This window comes from Microcaecilia unicolor, chromosome 1, assembly GCF_901765095.1.
Source record: "Microcaecilia unicolor chromosome 1, aMicUni1.1, whole genome shotgun sequence".
Lineage (NCBI taxonomy): Eukaryota > Metazoa > Chordata > Amphibia > Gymnophiona > Siphonopidae > Microcaecilia > Microcaecilia unicolor.
The window spans coordinates 4,301,093-4,325,455 of NC_044031.1; the positions used below are offsets into that span (position 1 = coordinate 4,301,093).

Here is a 24,363-nt window from a genome sequence, read left to right on the forward strand (position 1 = left end):
CATACACAGGAAATAGGAGTAATAAAGTGCTGGACTTAATACACAGTGACTTATGTGGACCGTTTAATATCCCATCATTGGGAAATAACAGATTTGTGCTAATATTCTTGGATGATTTCTCTAGATATTGTGTGGCCTATTTGCTGAAAGAAAAAAGTCAAGTCACAGACATGCTGAAGAAATACGTAGCCATGGTGAGCAATAAATTTGAAAGAAAACCAAAGGTTCTTCAGACCGACAATGGTGGTGAGTTCACTTCACAAAGCATGCGCACATTTCTAGAACAAGAAGGCATTCAGCATATCACAACAGTAGCTTATACACCAGAACAAAATTCTGTTGCAGAGAGAAAATTTAGGTCACTTGTGGAAATGACCAGGTGTATGCTGTCAGATAGCAATCTCCCTAAAAGACTATGGGGGGAAGCCATTCTCACAGCAGTGTACCTACAAAACAGAATGCCAACTAAAGGCGCTGAGCGCACACCACATGAGACATGGCATGGTAGGAAGCCAAACCTGTCACACATAAGAACATTTGGAAGTACAGCATATGCTCATGTACCAAAGCAAAGAAGGCATAAGCTGGATTCCACAACAGAAAGGGGCATTTTAGTTGGCTATGCTCCAGGACACAAAGGATATAGAATTTTGAATCTGAAAACTGGCATTGTTGGCATAAGACATGTTACATATTTTGATGAAAACAAAAGGGTTGATAAAGGCTGGATTATCCCAGATGAGCCTTATCATCCAGAATATGAAACTAGAACCATAATAGACATGCCAGTGTATATAAATGCCATACCAAGGCAGATGTCTGAAAGCAACTCACCTGTATCTAACGAGGAACAGGCAGAGGAAGCAGACACAGAAAGGATCATTGAAGAAGACAGTACAGTTGGAGAAGGGGAATCAATTGGAGAAGAACTCTCAGATTTAGAGGATGCGGAAAGGTCAGACCAACCTGTTGTCAGACGCTCATCCAGGGAAAACAAAGGTGTTCCACCCCCAAGACTGTCTTACCTAACAAAGTCAGCAGAAGCTCAAGAGCCCTTAACATGGGATGAGATTGAGAAAATGCCAGCAGAAGAAGCTGCTGAATGGCATAAAGCTGCACAAGAAGAAATTGATGCATTGGATAAAAATAATACTTGGATTCTTACAAAATTACCTCCTGGCAAGAAAGCTATAGGATGCAAATGGGTATTCAAGTTAAAAAGGAATGCACAAGGAAAAGTGGAAAGGTATAAAGCCAGATTAGTGGCAAAGGGATATCTTCAAAAATATGGAGAAGATTTTGATGAAGTGTTTGCACCTGTAGTGAAACACACGACAATTAGAACACTTCTGAGCATTGCAGTCTCAAAAGGCATGCAAGTCAACCACATTGATGTGAAAACAGCATTTCTTCACGGAGATATAACTGAGGACTTGTACATGGAACAGCCAACAGGTTTCATAAATACAAAACAAAGACAGCTAGTGTGTAAATTAAACAAAGGTCTTTATGGATTAAAGCAAAGTGCAAAATGTTGGAATGAAAAATTGCATGAAATATTGACAAATTTAGGATTTAAGCAAGGTGAAGCAGATAAATGTTTGTACACTAGGTGCACAAATGGACAATATGCATACATTTTAGCTTTTGTTGATGATCTGCTCATTGCAAGCAAAAGTGAGCAAGAGTACAAGGACATTGTAAAGTGTTTAAACCAGAATGTTGAGATAAAAGAACTTGGTAATGTGTCATACTATCTTGGTATAGAAATTGAGAAACAAAATGATGGTTCTTATCTTCTAAGCCAGAAGCAGAAAATAAATGAGCTTATTGAAAGTTTAGGTATGCAAGATGCCCAAGTTGTAAGCACTCCCATGATCACTGATTTTCTGAAGGATGAAACAGTAAGAGAACCTTTACCAGATAACATCCAATATAGATCAGCCATAGGTAAGCTTTTATATCTAGCTACCACATACAGGGCTGATATAGCAAATGCAGTAGGAATTTTGAGCAGAAGGGTCAGCTCACCTACCAAATCAGATTGGACTGCAGTTAAAAGGATGGTAAGGTATTTAAAGGGTACCATTGATTGTAAATTAAAGATTTCAGCCAATAGTAATCCAAAACTAATATGTTACTGTGATTCAGATTGGGCAGGGGATCATTCTGATTATAAATCCACAAGTGGATATGTGTTTATGTATGGAAATGTACAAATTTCATGGGCCAGTCATAAACAAAGTATTGTGAGTTTGTCTTCTACAGAAGCTGAATACGTGGCTGTATCGGAAGCGTGCAGAGAACTGATGTGGATTGAAAAACTTATGCTGGATTTCGGAATAGCTGAAAAGAGACCAATCCAGATAATGGAAGATAATCAGAGCTGCATCCGACTGTCACAGAATGACAAGGTTCAGTCACGCACCAAGCACATCGCAACGAAATACCACAACGTGCGAGAGTTGGCGAAAGAAGGGGTCATCAGTCTACACTATTGTCACACCAGTGAGATGACAGCTGACATCATGACCAAACCGTTACCCAGAGAACATTTTGTGAATCTGCGTATAAAGCTTGGACTTTGTATGAATAAATAATTGCATGACAGTTATGCATGAGAAGGGGTTTGTTGGAATGTAATTGTATTTTACATGCATTGCCTGTCACCTATTATTTCTCTGTGATTACTCTGTGACCTCTGATGTGAATTACTTAGAGAGGTCACACAGCTATGCAACTTCCTGTAGGGGTTAGACACAGCAGATGCAGCACATGGAGCACATGGAGCTCATGATCTCTCCTAACCTGAGAGGATCTATGGTGGTGTGAGCATCCATTACCATCTAAGCACATGGAAGGAGCTGATAATACAAATGTATAGTAATATGTATATATAAGCCTGTCTGATTATAATCTAACTACAAACTGTGAGTAAACAGATGTTTTGTTACTTCAACTTTAAAGTGACTCAGCAGTGAATTATTCTGGGGTGAATGAGAGAGAGATGAAGAAAGAAATTAACATTTCTAAAGCTGAAGCTGTGTGTACTAAAATCTGCTAATTATTTACTACAAATAATCCAACAGATCATTCGCTGGTTTCTACTACTACTACTACTTATCACTACTTATCATTTCTATAGGTTCTTGAGGTTTACCTTCTAACAGAAGCTTTTATTACACTCAGTGCATGTAAATGGCTTCACTCCTGTGTGAATTCTCTGGTGCATTATCATGTATTTCTTCAACCTCGGTGCAGATAAATGGTTTCATTCCTGTGTGGATTCTCCAGTGTCTGTTGAGTGTTCCTTTTCTAGTAAAGATTTTACCACACTCAGTACATGCAAAAGGCTTCACTCCTCTGTGGATTCTCTGGTGTATTGTCATGTATTTCTTTCTGAAGCTTTTGCCACAGTCAGTGCAGAGAAATAGTTTTCCTCCTGAATGCATTCTCTGGTGTCTGGCAAGTGTTTCACTGTCATTGAATCTCTTTCCACACTCACTACATGTAAATGACTTCACTCTCATGTGAAAGCTGTGGTGCCTTCTCAGGTTTCCATTCTCAGTGAAGCTTTTACCACACTCAGAACATTTAAATGATTTCACTCCTGTGTGGATTCTCTGGTGCTGTATCATTTGCCACACTCAGTACATGGAAATGGTTTTACTCCTCAATGGCTATTCTGGTGCATAGTGAGTGTTTCCTTGTCAACGAAGGTCTTACCACACTCAGTACATGTAAATGGCTTCACTCCTGTGTGAACTCTGTGGTGCCTTGCGAGATGTCCCTTCCGACTGAAGCTTTTATTACACTCACTGCAGATGAATGGTTTCAGTCCTGTGTGGATTCTCTGGTGTATTGTGAGGTTTCCCTTCTGACTGAAGCTTTTATTACATTCAGTGCAGTTAAGTGGTTTCAATCCTTTGTGGATTCTCTTGTGCATTGTGAGGCTTGTTTTGTGAGTGAAGCTTTTATTACACTCAGTACAGATGAATGATTTCACTCCTGTGTGGATTCTCTGGTGTATTGTGAGGCTTGTTTTCTGACTGAAGCTTTTATTACACTCAGTACAGATGAATGGTTTCACTCCTGTGTGGATTCTCTGGTGTATTGTGAGATTTGCCTTCTGACTGAAGCTTTTATTACACTCACTGCAGATCAATGGTTTCACTCCTGTGTGGATTCTCTGGTGTTGTGTGAGGCTTATTTTATGAGTGAAGCTTTTATTACACTCAGTACAGATGAATGATTTCACTCCTGTGTGGATTCTCTGGTGTATTGTGAGGCTTGTTTTCTGACTGAAGCTTTTATTACACTCAGTACAGATGAATGGTTTCACTCCTGTGTGGATTCTCTGGTGTATTGTGAGATTTGCCTTCTGACTGAAGCTTTTATTACACTCACTGCAGATCAATGGTTTCACTCCTGTGTGGATTCTCTGGTGTTGTGTGAGGCTTATTTTATGAGTGAAGCTTTTATTACACTCAGTACAGATGAATGGTTTCACTCCTGTGTGGATTCTCTGGTGTATTGTGAGATTTGCCTTCTGACTGAAGCTTTGATTACACTCAGTGCAGATGAATGGTTTCATTCCTTTGTGGATTCTCTTGGGCATTGGGACGTTTCTTATGACATTTTCTTCCTGTCTGAAGCTTTTGTCACGACTAGAACATGCAGATAATCTCTCATCAGTGTCATTTTTCTGGTATTTTGTAACGCTTCCTTTATTGATAAAGGTTTTCTCATCTACTGTAGTTGTACACACTCTAGTTTCTTTATTATTGTTCTCATGTTTCTCTTTCTTCCTACTGAAATCTTTCCCACACTCAGAACCTATACAGTGTGTCTCTCTTATGCATGTTTTCTGCTGTTGCTGTAGTTCTCTCTTTTGACTGAAGGTTTTCCCACAGTCCGTACCTGTATATGGTCTCTCTTCAGTATCGGATCTCTGATGTGATTTCAGAGTTAAATGATCATTAAGGAATATCTCACATCCATCACACAAACATTTCTGAACTCTCATCGGGTTTGTCTGTTCTTCCACTGTTTGTGTGATATTACTGGTACAATGTTCACCTCCTGTTGAACAGGAAATACATTTCCAAGCTAATCACTACCAGGGATGAATACAGAATATATATGATTGCTAGTAAAAAAGGCCCGTTTCTCACACAAATGAAACGGGCGCTAGCAAGGTTATCATGTAATGGTGATTATGTTTTTAAGGGAACCGTTAGGAGAAATGTTCTGTCATGATGAGTAATAATTGGATTCCTTTAAACACCATCACTCCCTATGCCTTAGCTGCTGCCTGCTGTCCCTGTCCTAGCCTTCCTCCTCTACTCCTTTCACCTTAGCCACTTCACATCTACCCGCATCCACCTTAGCCCCTATATATGGCCCCTATACACATTCTCTTCATCGCCCTGTCCCTTCCTAACCTCTTCCCCCTCCCCTTCCACTGTCTACCTCAGGAACTCACTGCCCACCCTTGTCCCCTCCCGTCCTGTTCATTACTCCCCTACCTCCCCCCACCCCCCACCACCTCCCCAGCTCTCCTGCTCCCCTCGTCATTCCTAGCTCTCAACCTTCTACACTTCCTCCCCACCATTAACCCATCCCCATTCCTCCTTAACACATCCTGTCTTCGTCATCTTCGTCGACCCTCCTCCCCCACCCTCCTCCGCACTCTCTTACTCCTTCTCCTACTTTCCGCAGGTGACATCAATCCCAATCCAGGTCCCCCCCACCTCTCCTCTCCATATCCACGTAACCGATCCTAGAATGCCTCCAATCTCATCTCTATTCCCCTTCTCCCCCCCACTTCCCTCCCCTTCTCGTGTGCCCTATGGAATGCCCACTCAGTATGCAACAAACTCTCCTTCACCCACGATTTGTTCATCTCCCGTTCCCTTCAACTGCTCGCTTTAACTGAAACTTGGATAACCCCTAACGACACTGCCTCAATTGCAGCCCTATGCCATGGAGGATATCTTTTCTCCCACACTCCCCGCCCAGACACACGCGGTGGAGGCGTTGGGTTTCTTCTCTCACCCTCTTGTAGTTTCCAACCCCTCCCCCTGCCACAGTCTCACTGCTTCTCATCCTTCGAAACTCATGCCATCCGGCTATTCTACCCGACACCCGTTAGGAGAAATGTTCTGTCATGATGAGTAATAATTGGGAAAGCTTTATCATGAGTAATATGCTCCAGGGGTATGACACACGGATTGTTTTATCTATGTTTTTTTTGTTTTAATCTTTCTTTTTTTGTGATTTTTATTTATAGTATTTTTTAAAAGATAAAGAGTAGAAAGACTCCATCCATGTCCAGCATTTCTCCTGTGTTCCCTCCCCTCCATCCATGTGCATCTCCTTCCTGACTTCCCTCCTCTCCATCCATCCATGTCCAGGAACTCTCCATTCTCCCCTGCCCTCTCCTCCATGCACCACTCAGAGTTGCAGTCATCTACCGCCCCCTGATAAGCCCCTCTCTTCCTTCCTTACTGACTTTGACGCTTGGCTCACCGTCTTTCTTGATCCCTCATCTCCATCCCTCATTCTTGGTGATTTTAATATTCACGTTGACGACCCATCCAACTCCTACGCTTCTAAATTCCTCACTCTGACATCCTCCTTTAACCTCCAACTATGCTCTACCACCCCTACTCACCGTAATGGCCATTGTCTCGACCTCGTTCTCTTCTCTTCCTGCTCACCTTCCAATTTCTGCACCTCAGTCCTTCCAATCTCAGATCATCACCTAATCACCCTCACACTTCATCACCCTCCCCCTCAACCTCGCCCAACTATAGCCACTGCCTTCAGGAATCTCCAGGCCGTCGACCCCCCTACCCTATCCTCTCACATCTCCAATCTCTTCCCTTCCATCTCGTCTTCCGAATCTGTCGACACGGCTGTCTCTGCCTACAATGAAATTCTCTCCACTGCTCTGGATACCCTAGCACCATCTGTCTCTCGACCCACTAAGTGCACTAATCCTCAGCCCTGGTTAACCCCTTGCATCCGTTACCTTCGCTCCTGCACCCGATCTGCTGAACGACTCTGGAGGAAATCTCGCACCCTGTCAGACTTCACCCATTACAAATTCATGCTATCCTCCTTCCAGTCCTCCCTATTCCTTGCCAAACAGGAATATTATTCTCAATTAACTAATTCTCTTGGCTCCAACCCTTGTCGCCTCTTCACCACCCTCAACTCTCTACTTAAAGTGCCCTCCGCTCCCACCCCCCTAACTCTCTCCTCAAACACTAGCTGACTACGTCCCCCTTAAGGTGCAGAAGATAAACCTTGAATTCACTTCCAAGCCTTCTCCTCCCTGTGACTTCTTAACCCACTCCCCCAACCAACCTAGCCTGGCCACCTCCTCCTTCTCCTCCTTCCCTGAGCTCACCGAAGAGGAAACTGCTCGCCTTCTCTCTTCCTCTAAGTGCACCACCTGTTCCTCTGATCCCATTCCCACCAATCTGCAACATCTCTCCTACAGTCAACCCCTCAATCTGTCACATCCTCAACCTCTCTCTCTCCACTGCTACTGTCCCTCTCTACGCCCCTCTCTATCCTTCCTAAATAGATTATAGCCTGGTATGTTTGCATCCCATTCATGGGAACCATTGAGCCATGTCTCCGTGATTGCAACTATGTCCAAGTCTGCCTCCAACATCAGGGCTTGAAGGTCATGAACTTTATTGCTTAGACTGCGAGCATTTGTGGTCGTCGCTTTCCATCTACATTTCCTAGTATGTGTTTCGGTTTTAGTGATTTGGGGGTGTCTTTTCTCTTTGGGTACCTTCATATCTTTTTGTTCCACCTTCCTTGCTTTTTCTTTTTCTTCCGCCTCAGTTTTATTTTCAGGAACATCACAGTGCTGTAGTGGAGCAAAAGAATTCTGTAGGGGCAACACTTGTGAGGACGGATGCTTCTGTGTCACATAACGAAGCCTGCCTGAGCCTACTGTGAACCATCTATTCTTAGGTGGTATTATCCTTTGAGGCAGTGGTGAGAATTTGGTATGATTTTGTGCAGTCCTAGAATTTGCTTTAAGTGCATTCAATTCCTTCTTTACTTTGCTGAGCTCCTGTTTTAAACTAGCGAGCTGAAGACAGATGGGACAAGCTTTAAGTCTCCAGAATAAACAACAAACATATTTTCTATGATTCTCTATGTTTTATAATCCGATATGTTTGTTGTTTATTATAGCCCCTGACGCAGCCCTATTGTTGGGCGAAACACGGCCTGTGTCGGGCATTTGTCTTACATACGGTATCTTCAATAAAGTTGTTTGGACATTATATTGATCTGCTGGTTTGTTTTCCACGTTGGATTTTGCAGATCGCTTGCATTGCTGTTTTCTGGCTCCCCTCCATCCATCCATGTCCAGCAATTCTCCTCTCTCCCCTCTCCTCCTGTCCTGCCCAGCAATCTCTTCTCTCCCCCTGCCCTCCCCTCCTCTCCTGTCCAGCGATCTCTTCTCCCCCTGCCCTCCTCTCCAATTTCAGCCACCTCTTCTCTCCCCCTGCCGTCCCATCCATGTCCTGCGATTCTCCCTGCCCTCCCTCAGCTCCCTGTCCTCCCCCCCCCCCCCATTGCATTTAACCCTTTTACTTTCAGGCGCAGCGACAGCAGTGAAGAGGACAACACAGCTTTTTCCTTCCCTCACACAGTGTCCCGCCCTCGCAGAAACAGGAAATGCATCATCGCAGAAGGCAGGACACTGTGTGAGGGAAGGGAGAAGCTGGAGGCAAGCCCGCTGTGTTGTCCTCTTCACTGCCGTCGCTGCGCCTGAAAGTAAAAGGGTTAAAAACGAGCAAGGGGGGGAGGAACGGAGAGGAGGGCTGTTGATCAGGGAGCTGAGGGCGGGATGGAGCGGAGGGACCATCCGAGAGCTGCCTGGCTGCAGCGCTGCTGCGTCAGGCAGCCCTGTGTTTGGGGGGGGCAGCAGCCAGGGGAAGGTCACGGTTGGACTGGGGAGGCTTAGCCTCCCCAAGCCTCTTATACGGGGCACCTATGACTGTCCTCCCATCCCACCCATGTCCATCAAGTCTCCTCTGCCCTGCCCTTCCCTTCCTCCCCTCAATGTCCCACGATTCTCTCCTCCTGACATCATCTCGCCTCCAGCGTTCCCTTCCCCCTCATTGTTCCTCCCTCTGTCATTACATTTTGACGTGAGGGCGGGGCAATTTGCATGATTGGTGGCTTTAGCTTTATTAAAACCTTCCTGAATGCACAGTGGCATAACCTCTATATGTTCGATAAAACCTCATTTCTTCCATAAAAGGGTGTGCTTTCGAAAATAACTCTTCACAGTTTGTGACATAAAGATTTGCTAAATCGGGTGCCATGGATGCGCCCATGGCTGTGCCTTTAATTTGCTGGAAAAATTTCACTCTCATTGACCTTTTTTGTGGGGATTTTATCCTTCTTATTTCTCCCTAAGCTCTCAAATATAGCCACCGCTACACTAACAAAAATGTTTTCCAGTCACTCTAATCCTGCTATCACAATTCTATCAGCTCTTTTGGGATGTTAAAATTAGGGCTATACAGAATATTCATATTCAATTTGGCCCTGAATAGTGCCCTGTGGACAAAGCCATGGGACCGGATGGGATCCACCCCAGGATATTGAGGGAGCTCAGAGAGGTTCTGGCGGGTCCTCTTAAAGATTTGTTTAATATATCCTTGCAGATGGGAGAGGTTCCAAGGGATTGGAGAATGGCGGAGGTGGTCCCTCTTCACAAGAGTGGTGATAGGGAAGAAGCTGGAAACTACAGGCTGGTAAGCCTCACTTCGATTATTGGAAAAGTAATGGAAGCGATGATGAAGGAAAGGATAGTGAATTTCCTGGAAGCCAATAAGTTGCAAGATCCGAGACAACATGGTTTTACCAAAGGGAAATCGTGCCAAACGAATCTCATTGAATTCTTTGATTGGGTGACAGGAGAATTGAATCAGGGACGAGCTATAGACGTAATCTACTTAGATTTCAGCAAAGCTTTTGACACGGTTCCCCACAGGAGGCTCTTAAATAAACTGGATGGGCTGAAGATAGGACCAGAAGTGGTGAACTGGATTAGGAACTGGTTGACGGACAGACGCCAGAGGGTGGTGGTGAATGGAATTCGCTCGGAGGAGGGAAAGGTGAGTAGTGGTGTGCCTCAAGGATTGGTGCTGGGACCGATTCTGTTCAATATACTTGTAAGTGACATTGCCGAAGGGTTAGAAAGTAAAGTTTGCCTATTTGCGGATGATACTAAGATCTGTAACAGAGTGGACACCCGGGAGGGAGTGGAAAACATGAAAAAGGATCTGAGGAAGCTAGAAGAATGGTCTAAGGTTTGGCAATTAAAATTCAATGCGTAGAAATGCAAAGTGATGCACTTAGGGAATAGAAATCCTTGGGAGACGTATGTGTTAGGCGGGGAGAATCTGATAGGTACGGACGGAGAGCGGGATCTTAGGGTGATAGTATCTGAGGATCTGAAGGCGACGAAACAGTGTGACAAGGCGGTGGCCGTAGCTAGAAGGTTGTTAGGCTGTATAGAGAGAGGTGTGACCAGCAGAAGAAAGGGGGAGTTGATGCCCCTGTATAAGTCGTTGGTGAGGCCCCACCTAGAGTATTGTGTTCAGTTTTGGAGGCCATACCTTGCGAAGGATGTAAAAAGAATTGAAGCAGTGCAAAAAAAAGCTACGAGAATGGTAAGGGATTTGCGTTACAAGACGTATGAGGAGAGACTTGATGACCTGAACACGTATACTCTGGAAGAAAGGAGAAACAGGGGTGATATGATACAGATGTTCAAATATTTGAAAAGTATTAATCCGCAAACAAACCTTTTCCGGAGATGCGAAGGAGGTAGAACGAGAGGACATGAAATGAGATTGAAGGGGGGCAGACTCAAGAAAAATGTCAGGAAGTATTTTTTCACAGAGAGAGTAGTGGATGCTTGGAATGCCCTCCCGCGGGAGGTGGTGGAAATGAAAACGGTAACCAGCAGAAGAAAGGGGGTGTTGATGCCTCTGTATAAGTCGTTGGTGAGGCCCCATCTAGAGTATTGTGTTCAGTTTTGGAGGCCGTATCTTGCTAAGGATGTAAAAAGAATCGAAGCGGTGCAAAGAAAAGCTACGAGAATGGTATGGGATTTGCGTAACAAGACGTATGAGGAGATACTTGCTGACCTGAACATGTATACCCTGGAGGAAAGGAGAAACAGGGGTGATATGATACAGACGTTCAAATATTTGAAAGGTATTAATCCGCAAACGAACCTTTTCCGGAGATACGAAGGCGGTAGAACGAGAGGACATGAAATGAGATTGAAGGGGGGCAGACTCAAGAAAAATGTCAGGAAGTATTTCTTCACGGAGAGAGTGGTGGATGCTTGGAATACCCTCCCGCGGGAGGTGGTGGAGAGGAAAACGGTAACGGAATTCAAACATGCGTGGGATAAACATAAAGGAATCCTGTTCAGAAGGAAAGGATCCTCAGGAGCTTAATCGAGATTGGATAGCAGAGCCGGTAGTGGGAGGCGGGGCTGGAGGTTGGGAGGCAGGGATAACGCTGGGCAGACTTATACGGTCTGTGCCAGAGCCGGTGGTGGGAGGCGGGGATAGTGCTGGGCAGACTTATACGGTGTATATGCCAGAGCCGGTGGTTGGGAGGCGGGGCTAGTGCTGGGCAGACTTATACGGTCTGTGCCCTGAAGAGCACAGGTAGAAATCAAAGTAGGGTATACACAAAAGTAGCACACATGAGTTGTCTTGTTGGGCAGACTGGATGGACCGTGCAGGTCTTTTTCTGCCGTCATCTACTATGTTACTATGTTACTATGTAACGGAATTCAAACATGCGTGGGACAAACATAAAGGAATCCTGTTCAGAAGGAATGGATCCTAAGGAGCTTAGCCGAGATTGGGTGGCAGAGCCGGTGGCGGGAGGCGGGGATAGTGCGGGGCAGACTTATACGGTCTGTGCCAGAGCCGGTGGTGGGAGGAGGGGCTGGTGGTTGGGAGGCGGGGATAGTGCTGAGCAGACTTACACGGTCTGTGCCCTGAAAAGGTCAGGTACAAATCAAGGTAAGGTATACACAAAAAGTAGCACATATGAGTTTATCTTGTTGGGCAGACTGGATGGACCATGCAGGTCTTTTTCTGCCATCATCTACTATGTATGTATGTTACTATTTGTTTTCGGCCGTATAGTGATTTAAATTCGAATATGAATGATCAGGGGCTCTACTGTGCATAATCCTACTGAACGTGGGGCATAATCGAAAAGGGCCCCACGTTTTCCTGAGGACGTCCTCGCAAGACATCCCAGCGAAGGGGCGGGGAAACCCATATTATCGAAACAAGATGGGCGTCCATCTTTTGTTTCGATAATACGGTCGGGGATGCCCAAATTGCGAAATTTAGGTTGACCTTAGAGATGGTCGTCCCCGATTTTCGGCGATAATGGAAACTGAAGACGCTCATCTCATAAATGACCAAATCCAAGTCATTTGGTCGTGGAAGGAGCCAGAATTTGTAGTGTACTGGTCCCCCTGATATGCCAGGACACCAACTGGGCATCCTAGGAGGTACTGCAGTGGACTTCAGAAATTGCTCCCAGGTGCATAGCTCCCTTACCTTTGGTGCTGAGCCCCCCAACCCCCCCCCCAAAAAAAAAAACCCACTCCCCACAACTGTACACCACTACCATAGCACTAAGGGGTGAAGGGGGGCACCTACATGTGGGTACAGTGGGTTTGTGGTGGGTTTTAAAGGGCTCACATTTACCACCACAAGTGTGACAGGTGGGGGGGGGGGGGGTGGACCTGGGTCCGCCTGTCTGAAGTGCACTTCACCCGCTAAAAACTGCTCCAGGGACCTGCAAACTGCTGTCATGGAGCTGGGTATGATATTTGAGGCTGGAAAAAAAAACGTTTGAGGGTGGGAGGGGGTTAGTGACTACTGGGGGAGTAAGGGGAGGCCATACCTGATTCCCTCCAGTGGTCATCTGGTCATTTAAGGCACATTTATGTGGCTTAGTCATAAGAAAAAAAGGACCAGGTAAAGTCGTCCAAGCGTTCATCAGGGACGCCCTTCTTTTTTCTATTATCGGTCGAGGACGCCCATGTGTTAGGGACGCCCCAGTCCTGCCTTTGCTATGCCTCCGACACACTCCCGTGAACTTTGGTCATCCCCGCGACGGAAAGCAGTTGAGGACACCCAAAATCGGCTTTCGATTATACCGATTTGGGCGACCCTGTGAGAAGGACGCCCATCTTGCGATTTGTGTCGAAAGATGGGCGTCCTTCTCTTTCGAAAATAAGCCTGTTCCATGACAACAAGCTATCACCATTCATGGTCTTCCAGTCTGCTCTCCATTGCCTCCAATTTTATGGGCCCACTTTACTTTAAGAGGCAGATTTTCTGGGGGCATCCCCAACTGCTCCAGGAACCATTTCTCAATAATACTGAGTAGGTCTCCCTCCTCCACAGATTCAGGCAAACCCACCAACCTAATACCTTCTTGCCCTAATTCTCTTGATCTTCTACTCTGCCAGAGTACTCTTGCTGATCTTCTAGCCTACGCAGCTGTGTTTTGGCTGCACTTACCTACACTGACATTTGAGCAATATGTTCCTCCGACATTAAATATCCTTTGATTTCATCTACTGTCATCTGCAATCCAAGATTGCAGCCACAGTCCTGGTACGCTTCCACGTTACTTCATCCTGCAGTGTAAACACTGGAGAACTCGCCTGAGCAGCTATCTTGTTCTCCAGGGACTTTCAATTGTCTCTGAGATCACGCTGTGATTTTCCTGCAGCAACAGGGTTCATGTTTAGTTAGTGGTATGTTAAGCATTCTGCCACATCATGGAAACACTAATTCAACCTGCCCATTATCTCCTCTTCCTTGTTAAATATATAAAGAAAAGCTGTTCATCTATAAAGGCAGTTCTTTAGTGGTTATGTGATGCTCGAGAATTAGCGGGTAGCAAAAGTGAGAAACTCCACCAGAACCTCATAAAAATCCTGCTATAAATCTGCTATATGACCCACTTTCACCAGCAAACTGTATCCAACCCTACCTGAAGGTTGTAACACAGAGTGAGCTGGCCAGGAACTTCGTGGTGCTCAGTTTTTTGTTGGGATATGTTCTCAAAGTCTTTGCAGAGTAAACAAGAGAAAGGGAAACTAGAAGAGGTCAAAACTGCAGCAGATGGAGAGAAGGAGGTGGTAATGCTTTATGTTTTTATTGTATAAAATTGTGAACTGCTTTAGTCTACTGAAGTTAAGCGGTATACTAAATTTTTTTTTTAATAAACAAACAATAAGCATAAACATACATACAAAATGTAAGTTTGATATGCAGGCCCTTCGATCTCCAAAGAACAGCAGAGATCAACAGCTTTGTTTGTGCAGCGCTGCGTATGCCTTGTAGCGCTATAGAAATGCTAAATAGTAGTAGTAGTAGTAGTAGTAGTAGTAGTTAAAGATTGGGGTTTAAAGGAGGAATTGTAGGTTAGTGTTAGGCAAAAATAAAAATATAAAAAGCAAATTTTAACAACTAATCTCCATAGTCTTTTCCACTTAGTTTTAAAAGCTTTGTACCACAGCATTAACAGATAGAATCTAGCAGGCACTGCAGGATATAGTTTAGTATTAAGGGGGAATAAAAAGAGAGAAAGAGAGGGAAAAGCAACAGGACCTAGTTTAGTATTAAGGGGGGAGTAAAAAGAGAGAAAGAAAGAACAGCAAGCATCATTAACTAGTTGCCATAGAGGGGCATAATCGAACAAAAACGTCTATCTCCATGGGCGTTTATCTCCGAGAACGAGTCCGTGAAGGGGCCAGTGAAGCTTCTCTCAAAGAGGTGTTGCGCTTTCAAAACTTGACTTGCCAAAAATTAATCTGGCTGCTGTGTTTTGGGAAGTCTGAAGCTTTTTCAATATAAGGGACTTACAACCTAGAAAAACACTGTTGCAGTAATCTGCGAGTATGAGTACGGTACATTGTACTAGGTTCCGGAAGGTGTCCAGGGGAAGATAGGATTTCACTCTTTTCAAGGTCAATGAAAAGAAAGTGGGAGAGCGACCAAGGATGCCAAAGATAGGAAGATGTGCCTTGATCAAAGAGTTTATTTAGAGTATGAAGACTCGACACAACGTCGTGTTTCGGCTGTTAGGCCTGCTACAGGAGTCTCTTGTATAAGGTGATACTGGTGATGGTTGTAGACGATTTTCAAGATAGCACATCAGTCTTTTTCATGAGATATGGCTGGATGATGATAAGGAAAAAACATCAATAATAGCGCAATAGTCTTTAAAAAGACTGTTGAGAAAATGAACAGGTTGATCGAAGTAAACTCCTAGTATATTCACACAGTTATTTCACTTCCCTTTAGTTTCCCTTTCTGATGAAGACTTTTGAAACTCAGCCAGAGTTAAAAGGAGCAGTTATTGTGATGGCAAGATTGGAATGGATGAATGATATGTGATTTTAATGAAGCACGAGCACAATATACCCCAAGAAAAGTGAAATAACTGTGTGAATATATGTGTATATCGCATTGTGGGTTGGTTTATGTAAGATATGTGGGGGAAGTGAAATCAGGGTGTCATGAACTAACGTATACCTCCTTTAGGTTCAAACAAATGTTGTATTATATGTTCTATTATGTATGTATCGGATGGTAATACCATAATGTATGGGCGGAGGTTTGAGCTCAAGCCTAACAGTATTTAATGTGAGTAGTCTATGACCTATACATATTTATTATAAATATACGCATACACTGGTGATAAAGATCTACTTGGGCTCAGCTGTATGTAGATACACAAATATTAGGAGGCGGAACATCTTATGTGCAATGATGGTTCCATTGTGACACCACCACATATTCCTCTTGGGGATATAATGGGTGTAAACGGTATGGTCTGAGCACATTTAAAACACTTTATAATATTTATAGCATTTTAAAGTGCATATATAAAAAAGATAAATTATTTTGAACCCAAGTTTATTATAGTGAGGGTATTTTAGCTGTGACATTGTAGTAAAACGTTTGTCACATTCAGTACATGGATATGGTCTCTCCCTTGATTTTAATGCCTGTTTGTGATTCGCTTGATGTAATACCAAGAGATCCTTAAGACTAAACGTTTCCCCACATTCAGTACACGGAAAAGGCTTTTCCCCAGTGTGATTTCGCTGGTGTTTTATTAGGCAATCCCGGCGTGTGATGCTCTTCTTGCATTCTGTGCAGGGAAATGGTCTTTCATTTTTGTGGTTTCATTTTTGGTGATGATGGTAATGTAGAAGGCCACTATTCCAGTGGGTGAGGTTTGGCTCTGAAGGATTCCATTGATAAGAAGGCAGTGCAAGGTGTTCAGCTGGCAATTTGTGGTGGTTATGTAGCAAAGAGCGACCTTCTGGAAACTGCATGGCTGGAGTCAGGAGCGATCTTCCTAGTAGACATGCTAAATGCCTTGGAGTGGCCTTCCTAGTGGTGACCAAAGCAGTCTTCATTTCCTTGTTTCATTCTGTCATGTTGCACAATACCCTACAGCCTTTCTTCTGTTCCCTCCTAGTGGCTGTGGCTGTTGGTCAGCAGATGCAACCTGCAAGTCTCAGCACTGCAAGATCCCCTTTCAGGGTTTGTTGTTTGGGAAGGAGCGTGAAAATCTAGTCAAGAACCTGGGAGAGTCCAAGCTTCAGAGCCTCCCTGAAGACAAGTCATGCTCAGCAGCTAGATACATGGAGAGCCAGTGCTACTCAGCGAGGTGCAATGCCTAGGACTCAAAACAGACAGTTCTTTTGAGGGGCTAGGAGGAGTATGGGCCCTTCCAGGGGTGTGCTGGTAAATTTTTAACAACAGGCTCTTTCTCCGGACCTACCCAGCTCTGCAGTTGGAAGGGCCAGGGGTGGCCGGGGGTTGGGGGGGAGCAACACTTGCCTCTCTCTCCTCCCTCCCTTCGTGCGGGCACGCTAGGCATACCTTTGCTGGCAGCCAATAAATGGACTGCCACCACTCCCAATTTCTTGCTCACATGCTCGAGAAGTCCCAGCCTGCTGCCCAGAGCTGGAAACAAGGAGCGGGGAGCAGCAGCAGTCTATTTACTTGGCTGGCAGGGCTCAGCATCCCCACCAGCAAAGTAAAAGAGAATTCAGCAGGGGGCCCAAGCCCACATTTTGGGAGCCAGTTGTTAAAGTAGCCATGGAGGGCCCTACTTTAACAACCGGCTCCCAAAATTCTTAAAAACTTAACAACCGGCTCTTGTGAGCCTGTGAGAGCCTGCTCCAGCACACCACTAGGTCCTTCCTCCTTCTGTTCCTCTGCTGCAAACGTCTACAGCGAGGAGCAGTGGACTCTGTCCATAGGGGTGTAGGTGGGGTGTTCACTGCATCTAACAGGTCTAGGCAACCAATCCAGTGTGAAACAATTGATGGTTTTTTAAACTGCTCTTTAGACTATACCTTTTCCCACATTTGGTACACAGAAAAGGTTTTTCCCCAGTGTGAGTTCGCAGGTGATTTATCAGGCAAAACTGGCGTGTGAAGCTCTTCTTGCATTCTGTGCAGGGAAATAGTCTTTCGTGGATTCTCTGATGTGTCCGTAGGTATTTCAAACGTGTGAATTCTTTCCCACATTCTGAGCACGAAAAGATTCTGTCTCTGGTGTGGATTCTTTGATGTAATTTTAGGTAACCCTTGCATCTGAAGCTTCTCCTGCATTCGCTACATGGAAAGGGTTTTTCTTTCAGGTGAATTATCTGGTGCCCTGTTAGTGCACCCTTTGAACTAAAACATTTTCCACATTCACTGCACGGAAATGTTCTGTCACCTGTGTGGATATTCTGATGTAATGTTAGGCTATGTTTCCAACTGTAACGTTTCCCACAGTCAGCACATTTAAAGGGTTTTTCTCCCGTGTGGCTTCTATGATGATTCTCTAGGTGTCCTTTGAAAAGAAAACATTTCCCACATTCAGTGCATTGAAATGGTTTCTCACACTCAGTACATGGAAAGTGTCTCTCTTTTGTGTGTGTTTTCAGGTGTTGTATTAGGTGATCCTTACGATTGAAACATTTGTCACACTCAGTACATGGAAATCGTCTCTCTTCTGTGTGTGTTTTCAGATGTTGTGTTAGGTGATCCTTACGATGGAAACATTTGTCACACTCAGTATATGGACAGCGTCTCTCTTGTGTGTGTGTTTTCAGGTGTCGTATTAGGTGATCCTTACGATTGAAACATTTGTCACACTCAGTACATGGAAAGTGTCTCTCTTCTGTGTGTGTTTTCAGATGTTGTGTTAGGTGATCCTTACGATTGAAACATTTGTCACACTCAGTACATGGAAATCGTCTCTCTTCTGTGTGTGTTTTCAGATGTTGTGTTAGGTGATCCTTACGATTGAAACATTTGTCACACTCAGTACATGGAAATTGTCTCTCTTTTGTGTGTGTTTTCAGATGTTGTATTAGGTGACCCTTACAATTGAAAGATCTTTCACACTCAGTACATGGAAATCGTCTCTCTTCTGTGTGTGTTTTCAGATGTTGTGTTAGGTGACCCTTACGATTGAAACATTTGTCACACTCAGTACATGGAAATTGTCTCTCTTTTGTGTGTGTTTTCAGATGTTGTATTAGGTGACCCTTACAATTGAAAGATCTTTCACACTCAGTACATGGAAATCGTCTCTCTTCTGTGTGTGTTTTCAGATGTTGTGTTAGGTGACCCTTACGATTGAAACATTTGTCACACTCAGTACATGGAAAGTGTCTCTCTTTTGTGTGTGTTTTCAGGTGTTGTATTAGGTGATCCTTACGATGGAAACATTTGTCACACTCAGTATATGGACAGCGTCTCTCTTGTGTGTGTGTTTTCAGGTGTCGTATTAGGTGATCCTTACGATTGAAACATTTGTCACACTCAGTACATGGAAATCGTCTCTCTTCTGTGTGTGTTTTCAGATGTTGTATTAGGTGACCCTTACAATTGAAAGATCTTTCACACTCAGTACATGGAAATCGTCTCTCTTCTGTGTGTGTTTTCAGATGTTGTGTTAGGTGACCCTTACGATTGAAACATTTGTCACACTCAGTACATGGAAAGTGTCTCTCTTTTGTGTGTGTTTTCAGGTGTTGTGATAAGTGTTCCTCATGTGTAAACGATTTCTCACGTTCTTCTCGCTTCTCCTCTCTCTCCTTTTCTTGTGTGATCTCGTCACCTAGTGGAGGTTGAGAAAGGCATTAATCATATATTCCTGACTGTAAAAATATTTCTGCATTTCTGATCCTATAATCACTGCTCTGAGATTATCAGACACTGATGCAGCCGCACATCTCGGATCAGTTGTGATTAATGTGACACTCTCCCAGTTACAATTAATTCAAAATACCACTATTAAGTTGCTTACGGGAGTTCATATTTCTTCTCTCATAACAGCATAATTTTATTTCTGTTTATTTATTTGGATTTATTTACCGCCTTCTTGAAGGAATTCACTCAAGGCCGATTACAGTAAGAATAGATCAAACAGCAGTAAAAATAGTCAAATAATACAAAGTATGGCACAGTATGCTACTTACTATGTCAACCCAATACATAATAGAACATTTGAACAGACAGTGAAGGGTATAGAAAAGATGGAACCTATAGATACGTAAGAGAGTAAGAGGAGTTGGAAAATAAGGCGACTAATTTCAAGAAAGTTGCACATGAGGTCAGAGAGACGGTTAAATATTATCTCAGCTAGGGGTAGCAGTGGATGAACATGTCAGTCAGGTACCGTAACAAATTTAAAATTCTTCTTTTGACACACATCCCCTAATCCTTTAAAGGGTCACCTGTCTCTGTTAGCAGCGATTGTTCAGGACTATGTGTCATGACTCTTGGAGCTTGGTAATTAGAAGCCCCAATATCATGGAGCATAACCCTGGCCCAGCAATCAGCTGAAGTCTCTATTATTTTATGAAGTCTCTTTTATTGAATAAATCACAGATAATTTACTCACAGATAGATGTTCAGGATACAGAGACTTCTTAATCTGGAGGCTGTGGGAGGTGGAGATCTGAAGAGAGGTGGTTGTATTGCAGGGGGAGGGGAAGGTAGTTGAACAGGTAGAAATAGTCCAAAGCTGGGTGACTGCAATGTGCAATATCTCATTTGGAGAGAGAGATTCTCAGGGTAAAAATCCAGGTTCTTTACAAGGAGTTCTCAGCAAGACAGAGCTATCTGGCATAGGATGGTGCAAGCTCCATGTCTCTGGCCAAGTGGTATTGGAATGCCTCGTGGCTCAGAGGACAAAGGGGGGTTGGAGTTTTGCACAGGAGGAGCAGATAGAGGCCAATGGGAACAGAGCCTGCCATCAGGTAGCACGGGGTGGTCCTAGGGATAGGAGGGGAAGGTCATACCTGGCTGACCTCTCAGGGCAGAGATAGTAAGGCTGAACAAGAAGTCATAGCAGAAAGACAAAAGAACCAAGCTCGGCAGAGAGGGAAAGGAGATCTGGGCAGCCTCACAACCAGTGGTAACAACTCTTGCACAACCAAGCAAGTGTGGTTGCACTGCCCATGAACTACATTAACCACAGTGCCTTGCTCATATATCTTTACAATGAGAGACTGCCCAGTGAAAGTCCTTAGATATGAGAATAACGGTAAAGGCATTACACACATTTTAGGATCACGTTATGAACTACTGCAAGGCTGTCGGGGGACAGAACAGAGGGGAAGGTAGTTGAACAGGTAGAAATAGTCCAAAGCTGGGTGACTGGAATGTGCGATATCTCATTTGGAAGAAGATATTCGCAGGGTAAAAAAACAGGTTCTTTACAGGGAGTTCTCAGCAAGACAGAGCTGTGTGGAGCCAGATGGTGTTAGCTCCATGTCCCTGGCTATAATGTTGAAAGAAGCCCCGTGTGGCTGAAAGGACAAAGAAGTGGTGGGGCTTCACACAGGGAGGAGCAGATAGAGACCAATGGGGTCAGAGCCTGCCATCGGATAGCAAGGGGTAGTCCTAGAGATAAGAGGGAAAGGTCATACCTGGCTGACCTCTGAGGACAGATAGTAAGACTAAACAGGAAGACAAAAGAGCCAAGCTTGGCAGAGAGAGAGAGAGAGAGAGAAGGTCTGAGCAGCCTCACAACCAGTGATAGCAGTTCTTACACAGCCAAACAAGTGTGGTTGCACTGCTTGTGAACTACGTTACCCACAGTGCATTGCTCATGTATTTTTCCAGTGAGAAACTGCAGCAATGATAGTCCATGGAACTGAGAATAACAGTAAAGGCATTACACACATTTTAGGATCACGTTATAAACTAGTGCGAGGCTGTCGGAGGACAGAACACTATGGGATAATCAGTTATTTATATGCTGATGACATCGTATTGGTAGCTAAAACCTCACCGCCATCTCTGGACCTTACCCAAGTGCAAACATGTTTGAATGCAGTCGCAGCTCAGCTCCAGAGTCATTGGTTGGATTTTAGTGTCACTAAGACTATGGCATGTTGGGTGTCCAGCTCACATTAACTCCAATCTCATTGGGAGGATCAGGTGGCTAAGGTGTTGCAGAGAGGTTTTTTCTTTGTTTTCTTCTTGGGTACATTGCGATACCTTTATTAAAGAGGGGACCCTTCATACATTGATACATATCCTTTTAGTATCTCAATTGGACTATGGCAACTTTATTTATGTGGGTATGACATTGGTTTATTTGCATCAGCTGCAGACCTTGCAGAATGTTGCCATACAAATACAAATCAACTTGTGGATCCAATTTCTCCTACATAAGCACACAACTGTGAAACGTACTACCAAAAGCCGTGAAAACAACGCACGACCACCTAAACTTCCGGAAATCAATAAAAACCAACCTGTTCAAAAAGGCTTACCCCATCAACCCAACTTAAGCGCCTAAACTCCGCAACACAACGAAATCAAAGCTTAGACCTCATAGACATATCAACAAAAAACGCAATCGAATCAACATGAACTTACCTAAATCTCCACCACCCAAGCTGCAAAGGTCTCAAATACAAATCAACTTATGGATCCAATTTCTCCTACATAAGCACACAACTGTGGAATGCACTACCAAAAGACGTGAAATCAACGCACGACCACCTAAACTTCTGGAAATAACTAAAAGCCAACCTGTTCAAAAAGGCTTACCCCATCGACCCAACTTAAGTGCCTAAACTCCGCAACACAACAAAACCAAAGCTTAGACCTCATAGACCTACCAAGAAACGCAATCGAATCAACATGAACTTACCTAAATCTCCACCACCCAAGCTGCAAAGGTCTCAAATACAAATCAACTTATGGATCCAATTTCTCCTACATAAGCACACAACTGTGGAATGCACTACCAAAAGACGTGAAACAACGCACGACCACCTAAATGTCCGGAAATCACTAAAAAACAAGCTGCTCAAAAAGGCTTACCTCATCGACCCAACTTAAGTGCCTAAACTCTGCAACACAATGAAAACAAAGCTTAGACCTCATAGACCTACCAACAAGAAATGCAATCGAATCAACACGAACTTACCTAAATCTCCACCACCCAAGCTGCAAAGGTCTCAAATACAAATCAACTTATGGATCCAATTTCTCCTACATAAGCACACAACTGTGGAATGCACTACCAAAACAACGCACGACCACCTAAACTTCCGGAAATCTCTAAAAACCAACCTGTTCAAAAGGCATACCCCATAAACCCAACTTAAGTGGGAAAATGTGGGATATAAATGTAACAAATAAATAAATAAATAAATAAATAAATATGTCTTTTGGATAAGAACATAAGAATACCCATACTGGGTCAGACCAATGGTCCCTCTAACCCAGTATCCTGCTTCCAGCTGTGGCCAATCCGGCTCACAGGTACCTAGCAAAAACCCAATTACTAGCAAAATTTCATGCTACCAATCCCAGGGCAAGCGGTAGCTTCCCCCATGTCCATCTCAACAACAGACTATGGACTTTTCCTCCAGGAACTTGTCCAAACCTTTTTTTAAACCCAGATATGTAACCGCTGTTACCACATCCTCTGGCAATGAGTTCCAGATTCATTGAGTGAAAAAATATTTCCTCCTATTTGTTTTAAAAGTATTTCCATGTAACTTCCTTGAGTGACCCCTAGTCTTTGAACTTTTGGAATGAGTAAAAAATCGATTTACTTCTACTCATTCTACACCACACACACCCTCATGATCAAAAGCAAACGCCAGCGCTAGAGGCTGTTAGCACCATACTAGTGACAGCGTTTGCTACCGCCCCATGATTAGAGCCCTTGAACACGTGAAGCAACACACTCAAGGGCTTTTTGCGCAAGTAGCATGCAAATGCATGCTAAACAGGGCTCAGTGCATTTATCCCCAATGATCAGCGACCAGCACGCCAAAGATTGGGTCGCTGGCTGCAGGAAACCCTATGCCAGCTCCGAGCTGGTGTTAGGGTTTGCCGATCATTGGGGAGGAATGGTGAGCCCTGTCCAACATGCAGTTGCATGCTGGCAGGCCCCTGTTCCCCCAAAGCAAACCTGCCAGGCTGCCAACAGGGGGCTGAAGGTCCGGTGGACCTCTGGTCCCCCCGACGATCCCTCCCCCCAGGTTCAGGGTGGGTGTTACGTTCCTCACCTGGCTCAAGGCCTGTGCGGCTGATTCGCTGGCGAGGCGCAGTCCGGCGGAGATAGCCGGCCATCTTAGTTGTGGTATCTCCAGGATAGGTCAGCCATCTTGGGATGGGCATCTCGGGTTGTGGCAGCCATCTTGGAGTTGGTTAGCTTCAGGAAGGAAGCCCATATTTGGGCATAGGGCATCTCTGCTGATGGGGGCAGCCATCTTGAATCAGCTGCACACGTTTGAGATTAATTCCTACACTATTTAAAGCCCTGCCTCCAGTCCTTCGTTGCTTCGGCCTCAATTGTGTTTGAGGTCCACGCCGGTGCTCCTTGTCTTCAGTTCCTGTGTTCCTGATCTTGGCTTGTTCCTGGACTACGCGTTGTGTTGCTGCTTGCCTTGACCTTGGACTGTTTCATGACTATTCTTTGCTCTGCTGATTATGGGCTCCTGGACTGTGTTTGTTTGCCCACCTGTCTGGTCAGTGGTCGTGCAACCCCGCCGGTTCCAGAAGTCCTGGTGGCCCGCCTGCACCTGGGGGCTCAACTCCCGGGGAACGGCGGTCGCTTCCCAGGTGAAGCTAGGGGTTGTCTGGCTGCCTGACCGAGTGTGGTGTCACTCCATCTTCGCTGTACTCAGTCGGGGCACAAGGGCTCACACATCCCCAGTCATAACAGTGGGCTGGAGATCCAGTGGGTCTCAAGCCCCCCC

The 24,363-nt window shown here is 44.6% G+C and overlaps 1 protein-coding gene across 1 annotated transcript; it reads right to left on the reverse strand.

Moving 5' to 3' along the window:
• Positions 1–17,427: 17,427 nt before the first annotated feature.
• LOC115460325 (gastrula zinc finger protein XlCGF57.1-like) lies at positions 17,428–23,734 on the reverse strand. The gene is made up of 2 exons (XM_030190113.1): positions 23,671–23,734; positions 17,428–19,247 (listed from the first exon to the last, which is right to left on the reverse strand). The coding sequence occupies exons 1-2, from the start codon at positions 23,732–23,734 to the stop codon at positions 17,428–17,430; spliced, it is 1,884 nt and encodes a 627-aa protein (XP_030045973.1).
• Positions 23,735–24,363: the final 629 nt, after the last annotated feature.

Coding starts and splice junctions, on each gene's coding strand:
- LOC115460325 (XM_030190113.1), bottom strand. CDS start 23,734: ATGGCCGGCTATCTCCGCCGGACTGCGCCTCGCCAGCGAATCAGCCGC. Junction 19,248..23,670: donor CCGCACAGGCCTTGAGCCAG/GTGAGGAACGTA, acceptor AACCTCCACTAG/GTGACGAGATCACACAAGAA.